We start from the raw sequence: 18,745 nt of genomic DNA, 5'->3' as shown, positions 1-18,745 counted from the left end.
TTGTTTTGGCCATCAACAGATAAAAATTCAAAAGGGATACTCCGCCAGCCAACAACCTTATGCCATATTGTTGCAGACACAGAAACTTCTGGTTGTTTATTCTGAGATATTCTATACAATAATCCTAATTTCTTTTGAAGAAAAGCCTGATAATTGTTGTGGCCTTTTGCTCATATATTTAAGAAATGAAGTGTGTTCATTCTCACTTATTGTGTCCTGACCATATGAGGAGCAAGGGGGTTGAGCGGCAGTGGCATACCCATGTACCGTATTTTTCGGTCCATAAGACACTCCGGACCATAGGACGCACCTTCCTCCTGGGGGGGCGATCCGCTGCCTCCGCCTCCGATCCTGGCGCTTCCGCTGCGCCTGCCTGGCTCCAGTTCTGCTTCCAGCAAGCGCTGGGATCGCTCCATGCGGCCCCCACCGCAAACCCAGAGCATGGTCCAAAAAATACGGTCCTTTTGCTACTAGAAAGTGTCTGGAAAACTATGTATAAAACCTAAAATAGTCCACAGTAGCTGCTGTTTGAGCGGAATGTGCCCATCACTGCTTGACTTCTAAGGTACAGTGATTCCAGAGTTCGTAGTGGAGAAGGAAGAGCTTTGGTTCTACCAGCCCTAAGATTTGTGGGACTATAAGTCCTTCATAACATCAAGTTTTAAACACTTCAATTGTTACTATCAACTTCTATCAGTATTTGGCACTTTTTGCGCTATAATTAGGACATGAACCATCTCATTATTCCACCTCCATTGTGATTAACATTCCAAGAATTTCTCACACATCACAATGAAGCATACTCTTCTCTACAACCTACAAAAAAAATGAAATGTGGAAAGGAAACTCAGCTGGAGAGCTGACTGAGTTTCTCTGAAGTCATACTCCAATCTCAGGCACTTAACTTACTCAAGAGGTAAAAGGGGTTTGGAACTGTATCTTTCAAGACAGCCACACCATGTATCAAGAAGTGTACTATACTACTTCAGAGAATGCCAAAATTTTAAATTAACTGCTAATTCAGCTTTTTGTAATGTTTTAACATAGATTTTTGTAATTTTAAATACAGACATTTGTAATCTTGTGGTTTGAAAAAATAAATCTGACAACTTTCAATTCATCTTGGTAATGCTGTTTTTTTCCAGTCCGGTTAAACTTGTTTTTAGCCTTACTTCAAGCAGTTGTTATACAAAACACCAACTATAGCCATCATTATAGTAATGTATATTTGCACTGCACTCTCTTCATAAGATTCTTATTTCAACAAATTATGGTTCATTCTTAGGTAACTTATTTTATGTTTGTGTCTTCGGAGTGGAAGCAGCTTACACATCAGTAATATTTACCAAGCAACAGAGCAATGTTGAAGTCCAATAACACCTTTAAGACCAACGAAGTTTTACTAAGAATATAAGCTTTTGTGCACTAGAAGCACACTTCCTCAGACAATAGTATGGAATGGAATTAGCAATCCTAAAACTTTGTTGGTCTACTGGACTCCAACTTTATTCTATTACTTCAGACCAACACGGCTACCCACTTGGATCTATTTACCGAGCACATCCCCACAGCAGATGCCAGGCCAGTCCCACACCTTGCTGGAAGTAATTTCCAACATTGCTAGTGTAGTAGATGACTATCTAGGTAGTATAGTCAGGGGAAAAACAACCCTCTGCTGATAAATTAGAAGAGAGTCATGGTCAGGTCTTACTGTAGAAGCAATTCGATTCACTCTCCTACTTACCACTTTTACTGCTTAATATCCCACTGCTGCAGTTAAGAGTGCAGTATTCAGAGTTTCAGCTGAATCGTAAGGAAACAGACTTGAAACTGAAGCTCTGTAGGAAGATCTGCCTATATGTAGCCTTTGTTTTACAGATGCAACAAAATCAATGAAAATGCATCTTCCCTGGCCATGAATTTAATGGTCATGGAGGAAACAACCCTGGCTTAGGAAGCAAAATTGTTCAGTATATTGTTGTCTCTACCCTGTCCGCTCCCTTAATGCAGTGTTGTAAAGCCTGCCTGGAAGTCCTAGGCCTGTACCAACCCTGAGTGATTCCTAGGGGGAGAGGATCAGGGGGATTGCAACTTATGCCTGTCCTGAAAGGAAGGGTAAAAGTTCAATGGTATGCTCAATGCATGGAAATACAAAGGTAATAGTGTAACGTATTGCAATCCAGTCTCTAGATGTTTGGCAAAGCAAGGATGTACTCTTCCAATCTGGCTTCTATTTTTAAAAACACTAGTTACTCCCTATGTTTGGAAGAAAGGAATTGCTCTCTGGTTCTAAGCACATAATCAAAGCACTAATGCAGAAAGGCTCCAGCTGTTGCAGTGCATGCATATTTAATGGTTCAGTGGGCTACCCTGGGATGAATGCCTGCTCCTACAACTCCAGATACAGCCTATATTAACTCTTCTGATGCGTTCTAAATCCAAATTTTGGATGCAAATAGTCACTGCTACCTTAAGACCATGGCATCTTATTTAAATGGCTGCTTATCTTGCCATATGTATTTGATCTGAAGCTCCCCCATAGCTCCTTCCTTTCAACACCCTTACCCACTTCAGGGTCTCTCTACTCAGCTTCCTTAGGAATACATGTAGGAACAGAGTCTGCCCTAATCCCAGCACCCATCAAATAAAACCAGTTTGAATCTTGCAGTACTGGGGCCAATTCACTCATTAAGTTCTTCATCCTTACCCTGATGATTCACCTATTCCAAATAGTGACTTCCTGGGCCCTTTCCTTTCCAAAGCACACCAGAAATCAAACAATCTTTGAAATGTATAGATCCTGTAGATAAATTGACACAACACACACTTCCTAGAATCAAGTCTATTTTGCTATCTCCCACAATAAGACGTTTATTACATACATAACATTACTAGCAAAAAAACAGGCAACAAACTTTCAATAGTTGATCACATTTGACAAGTTAATTGGGAAGAATTTAGAGGACAAGCAACTGAAATGAAGAAAACTGTAGAATATTCAGTACCCTTTCTTCAATATACAGTGAATGCTTAAGTGTCTAAACAATATTTCACCCAAACATCTTACATGTTAAATGCACAGCAAGAGGACCACATAAATTGTGTTATTTAAATTATTTGCCACAAGCCTAGCTCTCTGCTGGAAACACCTGTCAAGTAGCTTTCCCAACACACAGCTGAATTCAGGAATAAGAGCAGTGTTCCTAAATTAAATTTTATTTCTAGGAATCTAAACAATGACTGACTTCTTTATGGATGTTGCAATAGTCCCACTACAATAATAATCTTGACTCTTCCCCTCCCTGATATTGCTCATACAATAATATTCACAACTTATCTGAAAATCTGATTGCCAAGGATACGAGTATGAAGATTGATACGCAGATTTGTACCAATACTTAACATACATTTCAAAGGTTAGGAGATTTCTAGCATGCATACAGTTCAGACATCAACCAGGTTTTTTTTAATATAGCAGTTGTGCATTAGGTCATTCCAGAACTTTAACTCACGGCCTTCATGCCCAGCACAGTTTTTCAACATTCTGCTATGGGAATTTGTCTTCACTGATGAGCAGTTTATATTAGGTTACCCAAAAGAAACTACCCTCGAAATCTCATCAGGTGTACTATGAACGTAATGGCTGTTTCATTTTACATAATGTTGCATTGATAATGAGACCCTACCATACAACTGCTTTAATGAACCGAATCTCTCAAACAAACAAGAATCCTGGAATATGCAACATATCTTTAGGAACAGCTAGTATAAAAAGTATCAACATCAGTGGTTTGAATATAAAAAATTTATTTAAAGTCAGAGTATGCAACAAATAAAACCTACAGAAAACAGATTTCCCCATTGCAATCTGCTGCTTACCAAATAATGGGAAAACACATTCCTTCAGTCATTATAAAGTTTTCAATACAAAAGAAATTAAGTTTTGTAAGAAAGCCTAGTAGACCAGGTACTGTTTCCTTCCAATATGCTTTGTAGACCCAACGTCACTCTTCAATACATTCCACGCCATCCACCTCCGCCCATGTTGCCTTGTCCATAGTATCCACCACTATTTCCACTGCCACGGCCTATAAAATAACAAGTTATAGTCCTATGATTAATCCTCTTGAACATAAGCTAGTATCACTGCTTCTCACAGAATTCTCAAACTCCCTCATGTGAAGCAACACAGACTATTTAATGCTAATGATCTGGGATAAAAAGTTTTGATGTGTATAGGTGTGTGGCTACCTACTTCAGTAAACTCACCATATCCACCCAAGCCATCAGGAGCGCCATATCCTCCACTGTAACTGCTACCCATCCCCATTCTTCCAACAGACCCATAACCGCCTTGATCTGGAAAGTAATGTATACCATTAGTAACTGAAGAATCTGTGTATATTTAATTCTGAATTAAGAATCTGGAACCAAGCATACCCATTCCCTCTCGGCCATAGCCTCCCATTCCAGAACCGCCTCCAGCAGTAGAATTCAGGAACAGTTCAATGTATCGATGTTCTTTTAAAAGAATAGAAAAAGGACACACACTTAAGTGACAAGTCAACTCAGGTAGTTCTGTAATTATCATCTTATGTGAAGCCAGGGAAACATTTATAATCATTCAGTCATACCCACTGCAACCAGCTATTCAACAGTCCGTTTCCAAACAGATTTATAGCCTTTTCCCCCTTATAAAATGGCTGCTTCGTGTGGGGTTGACAGATCAGGAAATCAACTGCACAACTACTTCTTTCTTGTTGTATTCTGCCCTTCTTCCATCATGGAATTTCAAGTGGTGTGCAAAAGGTTCCCAACAGGTCTCCCATCCAACCACTCTAAAAAGATGTAAAGCTCCAAGTATTCATAGATTTTAACCCTGATAAAGTTATGGTTGTTGCAGCTGGGTTAACATAGAATAAAGTCCTACAAGGTATTCTGAAAACCAGATCTCAAATGGATATGAGACTATTAACAGTTTTTCCTAAAGTTATTTATATATACACACTGCCCATGAACCCGAGAACATTTCATCACACCCCTTACATTCAGTTAGAACTTGGCTAGAAAACTAAGAGTTCAAAACTTACACCTGAAAACTTTAGAAGAGCTTCCAGGTGCACAGTAGCCCATATGCTATGCCTGGCATACTACCTTAGAGGTGGAGGTAAGATACACTATTTGTGGTTTTAATTAGCCAAGACACACCACATTAGCAGTATCAAGGTCTGTCTCTCTCACTAGAGCTCTATGGGGAAGTGGGGAAAGAACACCTGTAAGTACTGAACTGATCAAAGAAAAACTACTCACTACAAACAATCAAGATGGAGAGGAGGTGGCAATTCAACTTGAGATACATGCTTCTGCTTAATTATTGAGGTTTAGTTGTTGTGTTATTGTGCTTATAAACCAATCAATAAATCTTAATCATAGCATGCACAAGTTTTACTTCCCAGCAGCAAATTTTAAATAACTTGTAAATGGTATGACTAAATGTGCAGATCTGAGGTATAGTATAACCACACACACACTTTGGATAGCTACTGAAATACCTGATGATGCCAGTATTTGTTGAGACTTACGCATATGATTTTTATCTTTAGACATGGCAGCCACTGCATCTTCATGTGTCACAAATTCCACATCCGCTTCTCCTGTTGCTCTTCCATCTGCTCCGATATCAATGTGTACTCTTATAGGAGTTAAGGGTGAGAAAAACTAAAAAAAGACACAAACAATAATTGGTGAGAACCCACTCATATTTCAACACAGTGTTTCAAAGCTAATAAAATTAATGGTGCACTTTACTTGCTAGACAGAGAACATCACCTCGATTCTCGAATATATTAAAATAAATGGCCTGGTTAAACTGGTCTCTGCATGCCAATTTTGATGTCTAGTTTTTTTTTTTTACTCCACATAAACACTGCAGCAGCCTTTTAAAACTTGTGGGTTTTTTTCCTCTTTAACACAGAAAATAACATATAAAGATAAGCACTTTAGTTTTCCTGTTTGGGAATTTCAAGATCCAAATACCAGGGGCAAGAATATTAGTAGCAAAGCTTAGCAAAGAAAAAAACAACACCCAAGAGCTAAAAGAGAGAAAAATTTAAAATACAATAATGTTACCTGTTACAGAAATAATACAGTTGCATCTGCTAGACTTACTATCATAATTTGAAGTACAGAAAGCCGCTTTCTAGTTTTAGCTTAGTTGCTAGAAATCTCATTTATGACTAAAATATGACAACCTTTTAACAAGAATGACAACAGCTAAAATAAGAACTGCCACTGGCTGTTCAAATGGGAAATAAACCAATTCATAGCCTTTAAATACTAATAGCCAGTTAATCGTCAATGTGTGCATATGAAAACAAAAAAAGGTAAAGGTAGTCCCCCTGTGCAAGCACCAGTCGTTTCCGACTCTGGGGAGACGTCGCTTTCACGGTAGACTTTTTTATGGGGTGGTCTGCCACAGCCTTCCCCAGTCATCTACACTTTCACCCCACTGGGTACTCATTTTACCAACCTCTGAAGGATGAAAGGCTGAGTCAACCTGAGCCGGCTACCTGAAACCAGCTTCCAATGGGATCGAACTCAGGTTGTGAGCAGAGTTCAGACTGCAGTTCTGCAGCTTTACCACTCTGTGCCACGGGGCTCAGTGTGCATATGAAAGATGGTTAAAAAACTCGGGGTTTGTAATGTTCTGCATAAGCAAAATTTTCAAAAAAAAAATTCAAGGAAGTATTTAGAACACTACAGCTGCTGAATTACATCTTATTTCAAACTAGTTACATGCATGACTTCGAAAGGGGAAACAGACAACCTGCTAACAGAAAAGCTACATATGATTTTGGTTTCAACTAGAAACATTTGCTCGCAACACTTACATTAGCAATATCATTTTCTGTTGCTCGAAATGGCAGTCCTCTCATGTGAACGAAGTGACCACCATGAAAACCTGAGCTTGCATCTCCTGCTCCACCATAGCCATGGCCTCCCATTCCTTAAAAAAGAAAAACTTAAGTACACACCACCAAATTCCACTTGAAATTTTTCCTTAAAATTCAGCCCACTTGCAAAACAGTCCACCCAGATTAACTTTCTCTTGCATTTGGTTTATTCTACACTGAATAAGTCTCTCATTCCAAAAGGTTTTAAAATTATTATAAAGTGATGGTTTTGGATCCATTTACATGGTGGAGCTGCCAACTAAAACCAGTACATAACACTTCCTGTAACTTACTTGAATACCACCAGGACAATTAAGAAATTAAACAAACCCCTTACAGCCTACTAATTGCTTCCCTTGTTGGGAATTGTTATTTCTTCAAGCAATGCAAAAATAAAACAAAGGCTAACTCCACAAAATCACAAAAGGACTTCCATGTCTCTTCCTACACAGTACAGGTCCCTGTCCACAACTTCTGAGGGTTGGGGAACTTTCTCAAAAGATATGGGGAAGCAGCACATGAGATGCCAACAAGGGATCTGCAGAAATCAGAGATAAACACCCCTAAAAAGAATCTCTGAAACCCAAACATGGTGGTCTTTGTGCCTCAAAACTCACGTGAAGCAGCTTGATGGTCAGATAAGAATACTTACCTCTTCCATCTCTCATTCTGTCATCATAGCCGTCATTTCCATATCCGTAATTGTTATAGCCACCATAGTCATCAAAGCCACCATACCCTGTGAGATTTAAGGTGAACATACTATGAAATGGTCTTAAAGAAAATGGCAGTTTGTTAACACTATGCATATACAGCATTTCTTTATTATCATGTATAAAACACAGATTTTTCTTTATCAAAGTAATCAGGCTCAAAAACATGCAGGCCAAGTTTAATCCACATTCAAAGACTATAATTCAAAAACTACTTTCAGATGCCTCACCATACCTTTTCAATCTTTAGTCACACGGCTGGTAAAAAAAACTGACAGGTATCCAGATTTCAGACTCGGTATGTATTATAATTACTGTCATTTCTGTATTTCTTGACAAAAACGTCAGGAACGTGAAAATGACAAGAGCCTGCGGTCATTAGATACACATACCACCGTCATATCCACCACCTCCTCGACGCATTCTGTCATACATACTTCCACGCCCAGCTCCATAATAACCCCCTCTTCCTCCCATTGGTCTATCATATGGTCCAGGTCGCTGTCCCATCATTCTTCGTGGTGGGTCATAGAATCCTCGGATTTCACTTTTACTACTTTTGAAGATCTCAATATATCTGAGTAAAAAAAGATTTTCAATGTACAAATGTAAGAATACATATACATGATGGATGAATTACAGCAACATGTTGCACAAATGTTTCAAATTCTATATCTAGACACAGTGTTCAATAGAAGTGTACACTATTTTTTCAAGTGTCACTTAATCTTTAGAAATTTTAAAATGCAAAAGCAAGCATTTCTGCAATTTATTTTACTGTCTAGAATTCTAACTGCACATTAAATACAACAAATCTCTAAACCACACTCCCCCCTACCCCAAGAAGAATTTTTTTGAAAAATGTCTGGCTATTGTAGAACACCCTCCATAAAACTGCAACAGCCCAATTTTAGCAAGCTACATAGTATAACCATTTCCCCCTCCCACCAGATCTACTGTACTCCCCAAATTAAATTTAGGGTGATATAATTTTTTTTTAAGAATAGCCAGTCCATTTATGCTCCCCAACCCCCCAAAAACCATTACTGACCCCCAACCCCCCGAAAAAATATTTAATGCCATCCCAAACTCTCCATCCCCACCTGTGCCCTATTCTTTCCTTGTGTTTCCCCAGAGCTTTTTCTGCTATCTCCTTTGAAGCAAACTGCACGAAGGCCTCCCCTGTGCTTCTCCCCTGGTAGTCCAGCGTCAATGTTATCCCATTTGGCACGATTTCCAACCCTTTAACCCAAGGACAAATAACCCCATCAAGGGGAAGAGTGTTAAAGGCTGAAACATTCCCATCTGTAGAAAATACTTAAAGCAAATCTACACAATGCAAAAAAAAATAGCTTAGCTTCCCCCACCCCCAACCTAACCCAAATACACACACTAAAGAACTTGCATTAAACTGTATGGGTTTAGACATTCTAAAACTGTCTTGTTCAAACTACAAAGCAACAGCTACATCACAAAGGCCCACCTATATTACATGATGTAATAACTAAATACTCCAAATTCTGATTTCATAGCAAAAAAGTCTAGCTGTGTAAAACTGATATCCTACACTGCCAATGCAATCTCTTAACTGTTTAGTAGTATTTTAACAAATACCAAATTTAGCAATCTAAATTTTAAACACACCAATCCCACCCCCTCCCTCCCCCCACAAATTGCTAATAAAAATTAAACTATTTCAGTTATCAATCTTGCAGACATAGAAACACTGAAAGTCACTTGACAGTAACACTAGAGCTACCTTGAAAGAACTGAACGATCTCCTCCTTGCTGCAGCCAAATGGCAGACCACGCAATCGTACTGTTCCATCACTAGATGAATCATTTGGACCATTATGTTTCCCAGCCCAGTCCATTTTGCTGTTTAAAATCAAACACCATAAAAAACATAAACAGCAAATTTAGCATTTAAGAATCAAGATTCACCCCCACCCCTTCCTAAGTAGGACTGTATACATTAGCAATACCTTGAAATATTAAAAGAAAAAGCTATTAGTTGTCGCTTGAAGCATAACGCTTTGATAGTGACAACTGACACTGTCTTTAACTCATAACATATGGAACAACTAGCATGACCTGCTCATGCTGCCTGCCACACAGCTTCCCTCAAGATGTCTGGTCCTCTAATTAAGATACATCCATCCACAAAACCAAATTCTACTACTCCAGGAAGAGAGAATGCCTCCCCAACTCCTCTTAACATTAGCCAAGCCATGCTCTGACCCATTCACTACATATATCCAATCACCGCAATGGGTACTACTTTTGATTTCCTATTGCTATGGGCCAGTGAAGACATCCTGAACTATTTTCTAAAACACGAACAACCCACATGCACGCTTCCCTCCACCGCTCGGTACACAAGCCACGTGCATGCTTCTCTCCACTGCCAGCTAGGAGAGCCAAGGCAATATTCCTGAAAAGGCCCACAGAACTGGAGCTCTAACAAGAGAGTAAAGCAGTGGTTAAGAAGCAAGGGTCCAGAGTACAGGCACAGGGACTGATGGGCATGAGACAAAATTCAGCAAATTAGCGAGCACAGAGTCTACTGTGCTTCACCAGCCAAATGGAGAGAGGCAAGCCAAATGTCAAGACACGCTATATATTAAGAAGGGAAATCACATGCAATTGTTTAGAGAAAGTCTATGAAAGGAAGCATTTCTGTAGTGAGGGCCACACACCTGCACACATACCTGTCAACTGCAGCACACAGTGGAATCCTTCAATTTTATTTTACCTTACTCTAGTTATTCTCCGAGAAGACTGAAATCTATTTAGACTTGACTTGGAGATGTGCTTTATGAGATTCCCCCCTTTTAGATAAAACCTCAAAAGAGAAAGAGTTAAATTCACTAAGACACTGTTCTAATGTTTTTCTTCTATACTACTGATTAGCTAATTTGGTGGGGGAGAGTAGTTTACTTTGGGATTAAGCTCCTCCTACTGGACTAGTAAAGCAAGAATTTGTTTTGCCAAAACGGGTCAAGAAGGAGAAATCTCCATATTCTTCCCATAATAGCAGCAGGGCTTCAGAACCCTAGAATGCAATCTCATCAATATAATAATTAGAAACTAGTTTTCCCTTCCTACCAGATGTTATGTACAGTGAGATAAAAGAAATCTAAAATAAATGATGCCATTCCCACTAACAGTTCTGGGAAGCTCACCTCAGAAAAAGCAAAGAGAGAAACCTCAGCTCAGATTTCTACCTCTTCCATATGGATGGCTATGGATTATATATGAGAAGCCCCTTCTTCAAAATTAAGGCATAACAGGCCAAGGAGTTTGCCATCAATGGCAAGTCAGAGCCTCATTGTCTGAGATCCCCCCACAGGGGAACAACCAAAGGCAAACAAGAATACTGTACATACAACTGTAACAATGTTTTGTCCCCCTGATTCTTACTACTTCCTCTGAAGAGCAAAGGGAGCAGATGCTGCAGCTAAGCAAGTTACTTCCTGTTTTTCCTTACCTTAAACCCTGTATCCCTCCCAGACTCCAGAACTACAGGGCAGCAGGGGGAAAACTCCCCCCCACCCAGCCATAAGCCAGTCTAAGGCACCAGGAGCATTTGAAAGACAGAAGAAGGGAATAATGTGGTTGAGTCCAGGTAAAAAATTTTAAACAAGATGTTTTCCTCAAAAGTCTAACACAAGCTAAAACTCTCCAATTTAGACAGGAGTCAGGAGAAACCTCAAACCGTAGACCACTAAAAGCTGCATGTGAGTTCCTCTGGGCAAAGAAGTCAGGCTGCAATCCTTTTCTCCAAACATTTAAAGTAATAATGAGAGATAAATGGAGTCATTCCATAGGAGGTCAAATCCAGACTTACCAAAGAAGTCAGCAGACAGAAGAGATACTTAGGCACTACATACAAGACCCACAAGATATGTCTTGGCAATCTGAGCTTCCACCACAACTCTGGTGTTCTCAAATGCAGTCATCTTATGAACAAGAGACTTGGCAGATCTGGTACCCTCTCTTGGGTAATAAGACCCTTAGGATCAGCATTCACAAATTACTCTTTATAGCTACTCTCACTGTGGTTATCTGCTCAGACTCTATGCCTTCCCCCTGTGCAAGAGTCATAAGGCTACATTAATGAAACATGGACCTCAAATTCATTCCCCAATCTTGCCATAATACCACTATGGTAGGTAATTTGCAAGAAGCATGCATATTAACCCAAACATAACACTACAGAGTTCTATAATTTTTATATAGGATTAAGGAGTACCAGCACAAAGTTCTACTTGAAATTCAGTCTTGCATCAGCACCCAGAATCTTTATCAAGACCCAGTTATCCTGAGTACCTAATCTTTATCTCCATAACCTATATGTAGAAACAATATCTGTATTCTTCTACAGCAGAGTCCTTTAGGATATCCAAGCAACAGTTATCTTGTCTAGCATCCTATGTGTTCCTAGAGAACTGGAAATTGAGCTCTGAATACACCTCAGCTCCTCTGCTACCTGTCACAGCATATCCTAAATTAAGTTATTTCCATCTTGATAAAGGACAAAGTAGTATTTCCAGCACTATGAAGCCAGATGATGTAGAAATACTGTCATTGATAGGCACCACTAATGGACTTCAGTTACTGAAGGAAGTCAGAAATTATGTAATAACTATGCAGTGATTCCTACTGGACTATCAGGACCACACTGCCACACTCCTCTAAACAATGTAAATCTTTTCCATCCAAGCATACAATGTTTTCAATGTATCTAAGGGCCAGCTGATATTGAAGCTACAAAACTGACATCACAGTCACAGGCTTGGGAGCCCAATGTGTTCAGAAAATTGCTTAGGGTCACTGGACTGAAGGAGAAATTCAGTGGACTAGCAGGAATTCACTTCACATCTTGTTTTCTAGACATTTCTTCCAGAAAAACCAGGTTATTAAGTAGCAGTAATGACAGACATCATCATAGTGAACATATTAGTAAATCAAGGTTAAACTGTATTTCAAACTTTCCCCAAAAGACAACACAGCAACTCCAGTGGAAAGTCTTATTCTCTCTTCCTGAAAGCAGAGCATTATCAAGGCACTCCAAACACAGAAATGGACCAAACAAGTCAGGCAGATGGACCAAGCAAAGTAGAAGTAAATTCTGACAGATTACAGACACAAAGGATCAAATGATTCTGAACCACATCTCAACTGAACCACAAAGCCAATTTTCACCAGGTTTCCCTCTACAGAAGATTATACTAGTGCTCTCATTGTAAGGTGGCCAATGAAACGGCTTTTTTTCCCCTTTTCTTTTTAAATTTTTTTTTAATTTCACATCCAAACAGAGAGCTAAAGAAAGATTGTACAGATCTACTCTCATAGTTCCATACTAGCCATAATACACAAAATTATCTTGGTAAATCAATCATAAAATCATGACAGCTTTGGCCAAAGACTTTTATCTTAGGGCAACATTCCACCATACGTCACCATAGCTCCTCATGACAGCGCAGAAGATAAATGGAATATTCTCACTAGCCTAACAAGGCACTTATCTCATATACTCAGACACACAATCCACCCAGGGAATTTATAGGACTACATGCGGCTGTTCCAAGATGGCTTCATTTCAGCCAAGTCTAGAAAAAGGCCTTAGAATCAGAACCTTGAAAATACCCGTATCACACTGGTGAACTTACTTGGCAGTGCTTATAGTCTTTTGCTTCCTATTAGATGGACTATACCAATCAGTCTTTCCAGTTTAGCTTCTCAATGTGAAAGCTAAGTATATTGGATTGTACCCAACAATCTGTAAACACTAGCAGTTGCAAATCTCTGCAATGCTTCCGTCCAGCGCTCTCTTCCACCACAGGAAAGTTGACTGCCAATGCTGCAGGATCCTCATGGATCCATCCTCAACCAAGAGGACTGCACAGAGAGAGTGAGTGATACAGACTCCTCCTTCTATCAGCACTCTACCCTCCTTACTGCATTGATCTGTCAACCAGAGTCCCATAAACCCAGGAATAAACTTTCCCAGGGTCAGAAGAGACTGTCAAGGAATGCAGCAAACATACTGAGCCACTGAATACAACCCATTAATACAAGTTATTGTGGGACTTCCATTCAAACCAATGACGAAGGTTCTCCTAGGGAAACTTTTGCTTAAGATTGTATTTTTAGTGGCAGTGTCCTTAGATCACAGAATATCAAAAATATTTGAATCCTTAGAACAAATTAGCAATTAGGACATTCACATTATTCCTAAAGTCAACTCAATTTTCAAGGCACCGTCCAACCTTGTATGTTCAAAACCACCATATCCCAGACAGAAAAAGTACCTCAAATTAAGCATCCTGTATTGGCATATTACTTGCATGCCCCTATTATTTCATTTGAATATTCTTTCATGGGAGAAAAGGTGTCCTAATATACTTCAGCGAACATTGTGAAAGGCATATACAACAAAGGAGTCCCCCCACCTGTTTTACTAATTTTTACTAATAGTTGTGCTTTTATATCCTTTTTTGTTGGTGATTGCTCAGTTCACCAGGAAGCAATTTTACCTATTCTGGAAAGAAAAAGCAATCATTGCTCCGCTTGTGTGAAAAATATTCCAGTTCTGCCTGCAGCACTAGGAGCTTCATCCCAAAATAAACTGTTATCTCACCTCTACAAAATACAAAACTTCAGTTATGTTCAACTTTTTTTAAAAAAAAGAAAAGTGTCTAATAGCCTAATCTCAAACATCACTTCAACTGCTGCATGCTAATCATTGCATGAAAGGCAATGCCAATCTAATCTGAAGCTTCCACTGCTCGAAGAAAGCTTACTGCAATTATTATCTCAGGGACTGAAAAGGGAAAGGCTCATCATAAGATAATTTCGTGCCTGGATGTAACAGGTTAACTATGCTAGATTTTACATACAGAATAAAGAAAGAACAGAAACAATGAGTATGTGCTTTATTCCTCCCCCACCACTTCTCTTTTCCATTTTTATCTGCTACCATAAGGACAAGGTCTCCGGAACAAAAATTTACATCCAGCCTAAAGTCGCTAAACAAAAACCAGTCATATGTAATGTAATAAATCTTACTGACAAACTGAATTTGAAGATTATTAATCTCAGATGGGTTACAACTACTATTAAAAACAAAAACTGGATTGTCTATAGAAAATAATTTCCATTTCTTCTCCCTGGTCATTTCTGGGAACACATTTTGGTGAAGGTGTCCCAGACAAAAAATATATCACACCACCACAGAAACGTGATCACAAGTACAGCAGAGCATATACTGATATACTGTCAGATATCCCAGACAATGAGACACAAAGAATGGTATGCAACATATCTCATACAGAATATAAGGGTTGCAGGTCAGATATTGAAAAATTTTCAACTTCAAAAGAAAAAGCTAAACTTTCTGTTTGTCGACTTCCAAGTAAAACAACAGGATAAATAGCCTTGTTTTCCTTGAACAATTATAGTAATCTAAGAACAGAGTATATATTAGTACTGTATTTAACAAATCTTTATTATAATAATATTAATAGTATAAGAAATAGAAATCTCTTGGGAAATACAATTGTACTGTACAGATATATTACTGGTAAAAAATTGTTATATTTAATTGAGTGAATTCTAAAATGCTGCTGGGCTCATGTTTGCTTAAACTATACAGTCTTGTAGATCCATCAATACAATGGCATTATAATTTCCAGGTAGAAACAGATTTAGTACTGCCATTTTTGGAACATGATCAAAGTTTGTCTAGCTTTAGCAGCTATGTGTTTCAAGGAAAGTACTATAATTTTATTTTCTTATTTTTGCTCACTCTGTCAAGTGATCCATTTACAACCAGCAAGGATACTTTCTAGCCAATTCTACAAAGTAGGTAAGATCTTTTACTAGGCTAGTCTCTTGTTGATGAGCATGCATAAAATTCCTCCACATTTGGAATCTCTTATTCCCACCTACTACCTATGAGCCATATTTCCACTTATTGTAGTATTCTACAATTTATAAATTGTACAATTATACAATTTACAGAATACTGCAGTAAGTGGAAATACGGTGTAAATTTCACAAAGGTTCTGCTTCTGTAATTTGCATGAACAACAGGATTTAGCAGGACGATACTACGCAGGGTCATTTAAAAATCCCAGAGCTTGCTGCTACAAAGGAGAAATCCACTGTAACCTTCTGAACGAAAAGATGCATGGTCAATTCATTACAGTTCTAAAGGAACAGACCTCACTTTTGTCTACTTATACCACCCCCCCCCCAAAAAAAACCCCGTTCGGCTTTAAAGTTGCCACAAGGCTCTTGGAGACTGTTGTAGTAAATAATTCCGATTATGACCAAGGGTTCTTGTTTCTTAAAGAGCCCCAGCCCGCGGAGTCCAATCCCCCCCCCCCTTCTTCAAACCAAGCTTATAGCAGTGTAAATAGCAACTAGGAGCCAGGCGTCGATGCTCAAACACAACACAAACCCCACAACGCAGGCGCAAAAGTCCTCCATCTGAGGGGGTGTGGTACAATTCAAAACGTTATCGTGCTCTCTGCGAGAGGGGAGGGGAACTGAGGGGGAGATCTACGTCAGCGAGCCAAGTTAGGCCGGAATACAATGGCAGAGGCGCACGCGCTGCCTCTTCCTGTCGTCCAACGCCTGTGGTTTTCAAAATAAAATTCGCTCCCGGGAAGCCCTTCCCTTAGCGGTCCGTTGGAGAATGCGCCACTGTTAGTTGCCCTGAAGAGAGCCACTTTGTTCCGAAGCCGCCTCCCCACTTCCTCACCTCACGGCCACATTCAAAATGGCGGCGGAGAGACTAAAAGCCTGTCTCCCTCTCGCGCGCGCGAAGCCACCGCTTAACCCTTTCCTTCCCCCCCCCTCAGCGCCCGCTAATCTCTCTGGCAGCGAAAAGGCGGGTCCGCCCACCTCACCTCACGCTTCCCCAGCACCTCAGCGACCAGGTTTGCCCAGCCGCTTCCCCCCTCCCCACTCACCGGCAACACCTCACCCACTTCCCCAGCCGATCGGCGCAAACGACAGCGCTGAACTCCCCTCACAAAGAACAAGGAAGCGCTTAACGGGCGACGAACTAACAAGCTACGCAGCTGAAGCAGACAGGATGGCGTCGGAGGCTCACGTATCGCGAGAACACTGCTGGGTTTTTTGACGGGAATCTCGTTCACGTAGTCCAGGTGCAGGGAGGGCGCATGCGGAATAGGAAAAACGTGACTCGTCACGGAAACGCGGGTTTAAGTCAAGGGTTTAAGATGGCGGAGCGCATGCGTAGGTGGCAGAAAGCTTAGGTGACGCGAGCGAGCGTTGGCGCCTTGAAGTCAAACCAATCCCAATGAAGACGCGTTACTGGAGAGATTTCGAGAGGCGCGCGATTGGGTGCTGTGCTGCTAGGCCAGTTTAGTTTGAAAGGCACAGAACAGCCCTGGTTTCCGGAAGGAAAATTTGTAAAAGGTGAAATCTCTGGCATCTGTTGTTGATAATAAAGAGGAAAAAGGTTATTGGAAAGCTTCTGTCTCTCGCTGTGAAGGGAAGGAATTAATGAGAGTACACGCTGAGAGGGCCCTTTGACTTTTAAAAATAATAATTAAAAAATGAAATGTTAGCCCAGGGTGCTAATGTTCCTGCGGCGTCATCCGTGGAGTGGGTGAGATGCCAGCTTGTGAAAACAGACTGCTGCTCCATCTGCTTCACTAGTGTCAAGCAAAGAATTTGGCTGAGCCTGTGTGATTGGCCCCACTCGGGGCCCCAGGTGAGCTTCCATGAAGAAGCAGGGATTTGAGTCTGGGCCTCCCAGCAAGCTTCATGGTTGCACGGTGCTATGGGCATTCACCAGCCTTGGTGGCCCCAGAGGAGGGCAGCTTTGAAACGGAGCCATTTTCTGCTAATTCTAGTCTGACACTCTTAAGCATTACACCACACCAGCTGTGAGAGGCTAGGTCAGGGGTGGCCAAACTGGCTTGGGAGCCACATGTGGCTCTTCCACACATATTATGTGGCTCTCAAAGCCTCCACCACCTTGTTGGCCAGCTTGGAGAAGGCATTTGTCTCTTTAAATTCTTTCGCCAAACCAAGCCAGCCAGAGGCTTAGAGAAGGCATTTAAAGTTAAAGTTAATTTATTCCCACCTCTTCTTCCCTTCTCCATCTATTTCCTTCCTTCCTTCCTTGTCTTGCAGCTCTCATACACCTGATATTTGTGTCTTGTGGTTTTCAAACATCTAATGTTTGTCCTATGAGGCTATTATGTTAAGCAAGTTTGGCCACCTCTGGACTAGGAGCTGAATATGGGATTTTCTGCATGCAAAGCATAAGCTCATTCACTGTACATTTTTGTCCCTTAGCCATTAGGACTATAGAAATGGATGCTGACTGGATGTATAATATGCCCCAGCTCATATGAACATGGAGTAGTGGAATAAAGTTTGAGTCCAGTGGTAGCTTTAAGACTGAGGCCGCGGTCACACTCACCATTAAATCCATCCCTAACCGGTCGCTATTATACCCCGCAGCTTTTTTACAATGAATTTCCTGATCAGACATCCCTCCATTTTTTGGTTCTAAGCAGCGTTGGTCTTGTTGCTGGTTGATCATAGGTCTCAACCGGACCTCGTTTTTTGAGATGGCATTCCACTTGTGCAAGCACAGTACGTGGGTATTGTGCTTGGCTTTTTTTTTTTAAAGGTGGGCGATCTGCCCCCCCCCCCCCATTTAAATACCCAGAAAGGAAGGGGAAGCCCCAGGAGCAATTTTTGCTGTCTCTCCGCCTGGCGGGGAGAAAGCAAAGGTGGGTGATCTTCCTCCCCTGGCAGGGAGACAGCAAAGGTGGGCAATCTGCCTCGCTTCTCCCATTTAGGAAAGGTCCCCTGTGCAAGCACCAGTCGTTTTCGACTCTGGGGTGACGCTGCTTTCACAGCAACTCTCTTTGCTGTCTTTCCGCCTGGCGGGGAGACGGCAAAGGTGGGCGATCTGCCTCTCCCCCCCCATTTAGGAAAGGTCCCCTGTGCAAGCACCAGTCGTTTTCGACTCTGGGGTGATGCTGCTTTCACAAAGTTTTCATGGCAGATCTTTTACAGGGT

The 18,745-nt window shown here is 40.7% G+C and overlaps 1 protein-coding gene across 11 annotated transcripts; it reads right to left on the bottom strand.

Moving 5' to 3' along the window:
- Window positions 1-3,790: 3,790 nt before the first annotated feature.
- Window positions 3,791-16,888, bottom strand: HNRNPH3 (heterogeneous nuclear ribonucleoprotein H3). 11 transcript variants are annotated; one of them, XM_060241136.1, is made up of 10 exons: window positions 16,751-16,888; window positions 9,426-9,544; window positions 8,770-8,908; window positions 8,104-8,243; window positions 7,606-7,692; window positions 6,891-7,006; window positions 5,583-5,718; window positions 4,441-4,521; window positions 4,270-4,359; window positions 3,791-4,088 (listed from the first exon to the last, which is right to left on the bottom strand). In XM_060241136.1, the coding sequence occupies exons 2-10, from the start codon at window positions 9,538-9,540 to the stop codon at window positions 4,012-4,014; spliced, it is 981 nt and encodes a 326-aa protein (XP_060097119.1). In that variant the 5' UTR covers window positions 9,541-9,544; window positions 16,751-16,888; the 3' UTR covers window positions 3,791-4,011. The 11 variants fall into 11 exon arrangements, with proteins under 11 accessions (XP_060097119.1, XP_060097117.1, XP_060097118.1 ...); XM_060241134.1 differs by having other exon boundaries at window positions 8,059-8,243; window positions 16,651-16,819; XM_060241135.1 differs by having other exon boundaries at window positions 16,651-16,819.
- Window positions 16,889-18,745: the final 1,857 nt, after the last annotated feature.

The sequence above is a fragment of the Heteronotia binoei genome, chromosome 6 (assembly GCF_032191835.1).
Source record: "Heteronotia binoei isolate CCM8104 ecotype False Entrance Well chromosome 6, APGP_CSIRO_Hbin_v1, whole genome shotgun sequence".
Taxonomy (NCBI): Eukaryota; Metazoa; Chordata; class Lepidosauria; order Squamata; family Gekkonidae; genus Heteronotia; species Heteronotia binoei.
This window is presented reverse-complemented; position numbering and strand designations above follow the sequence as displayed.

What these genes read in the sequence shown, in the direction of transcription:
- HNRNPH3 (XM_060241134.1), bottom strand. Translation starts at nt 9,540, where the DNA reads ATGGACTGGGCTGGGAAACATAATGGTCCAAATGATTCATCTAGTGAT. An exon ending in GATCGTTCAGTTCTTTCAAG is followed by an intron (nt 8,909 to 9,425) that starts GTAGCTCTAGTG and finishes CTTGGGTTAAAG; the next exon opens with GGTTGGAAATCGTGCCAAAT. An exon ending in AGGTGGTGGATATGACGGTG is followed by an intron (nt 7,693 to 8,058) that starts GTATGTGTATCT and finishes TAAATCTCACAG; the next exon opens with GGTATGGTGGCTTTGATGAC.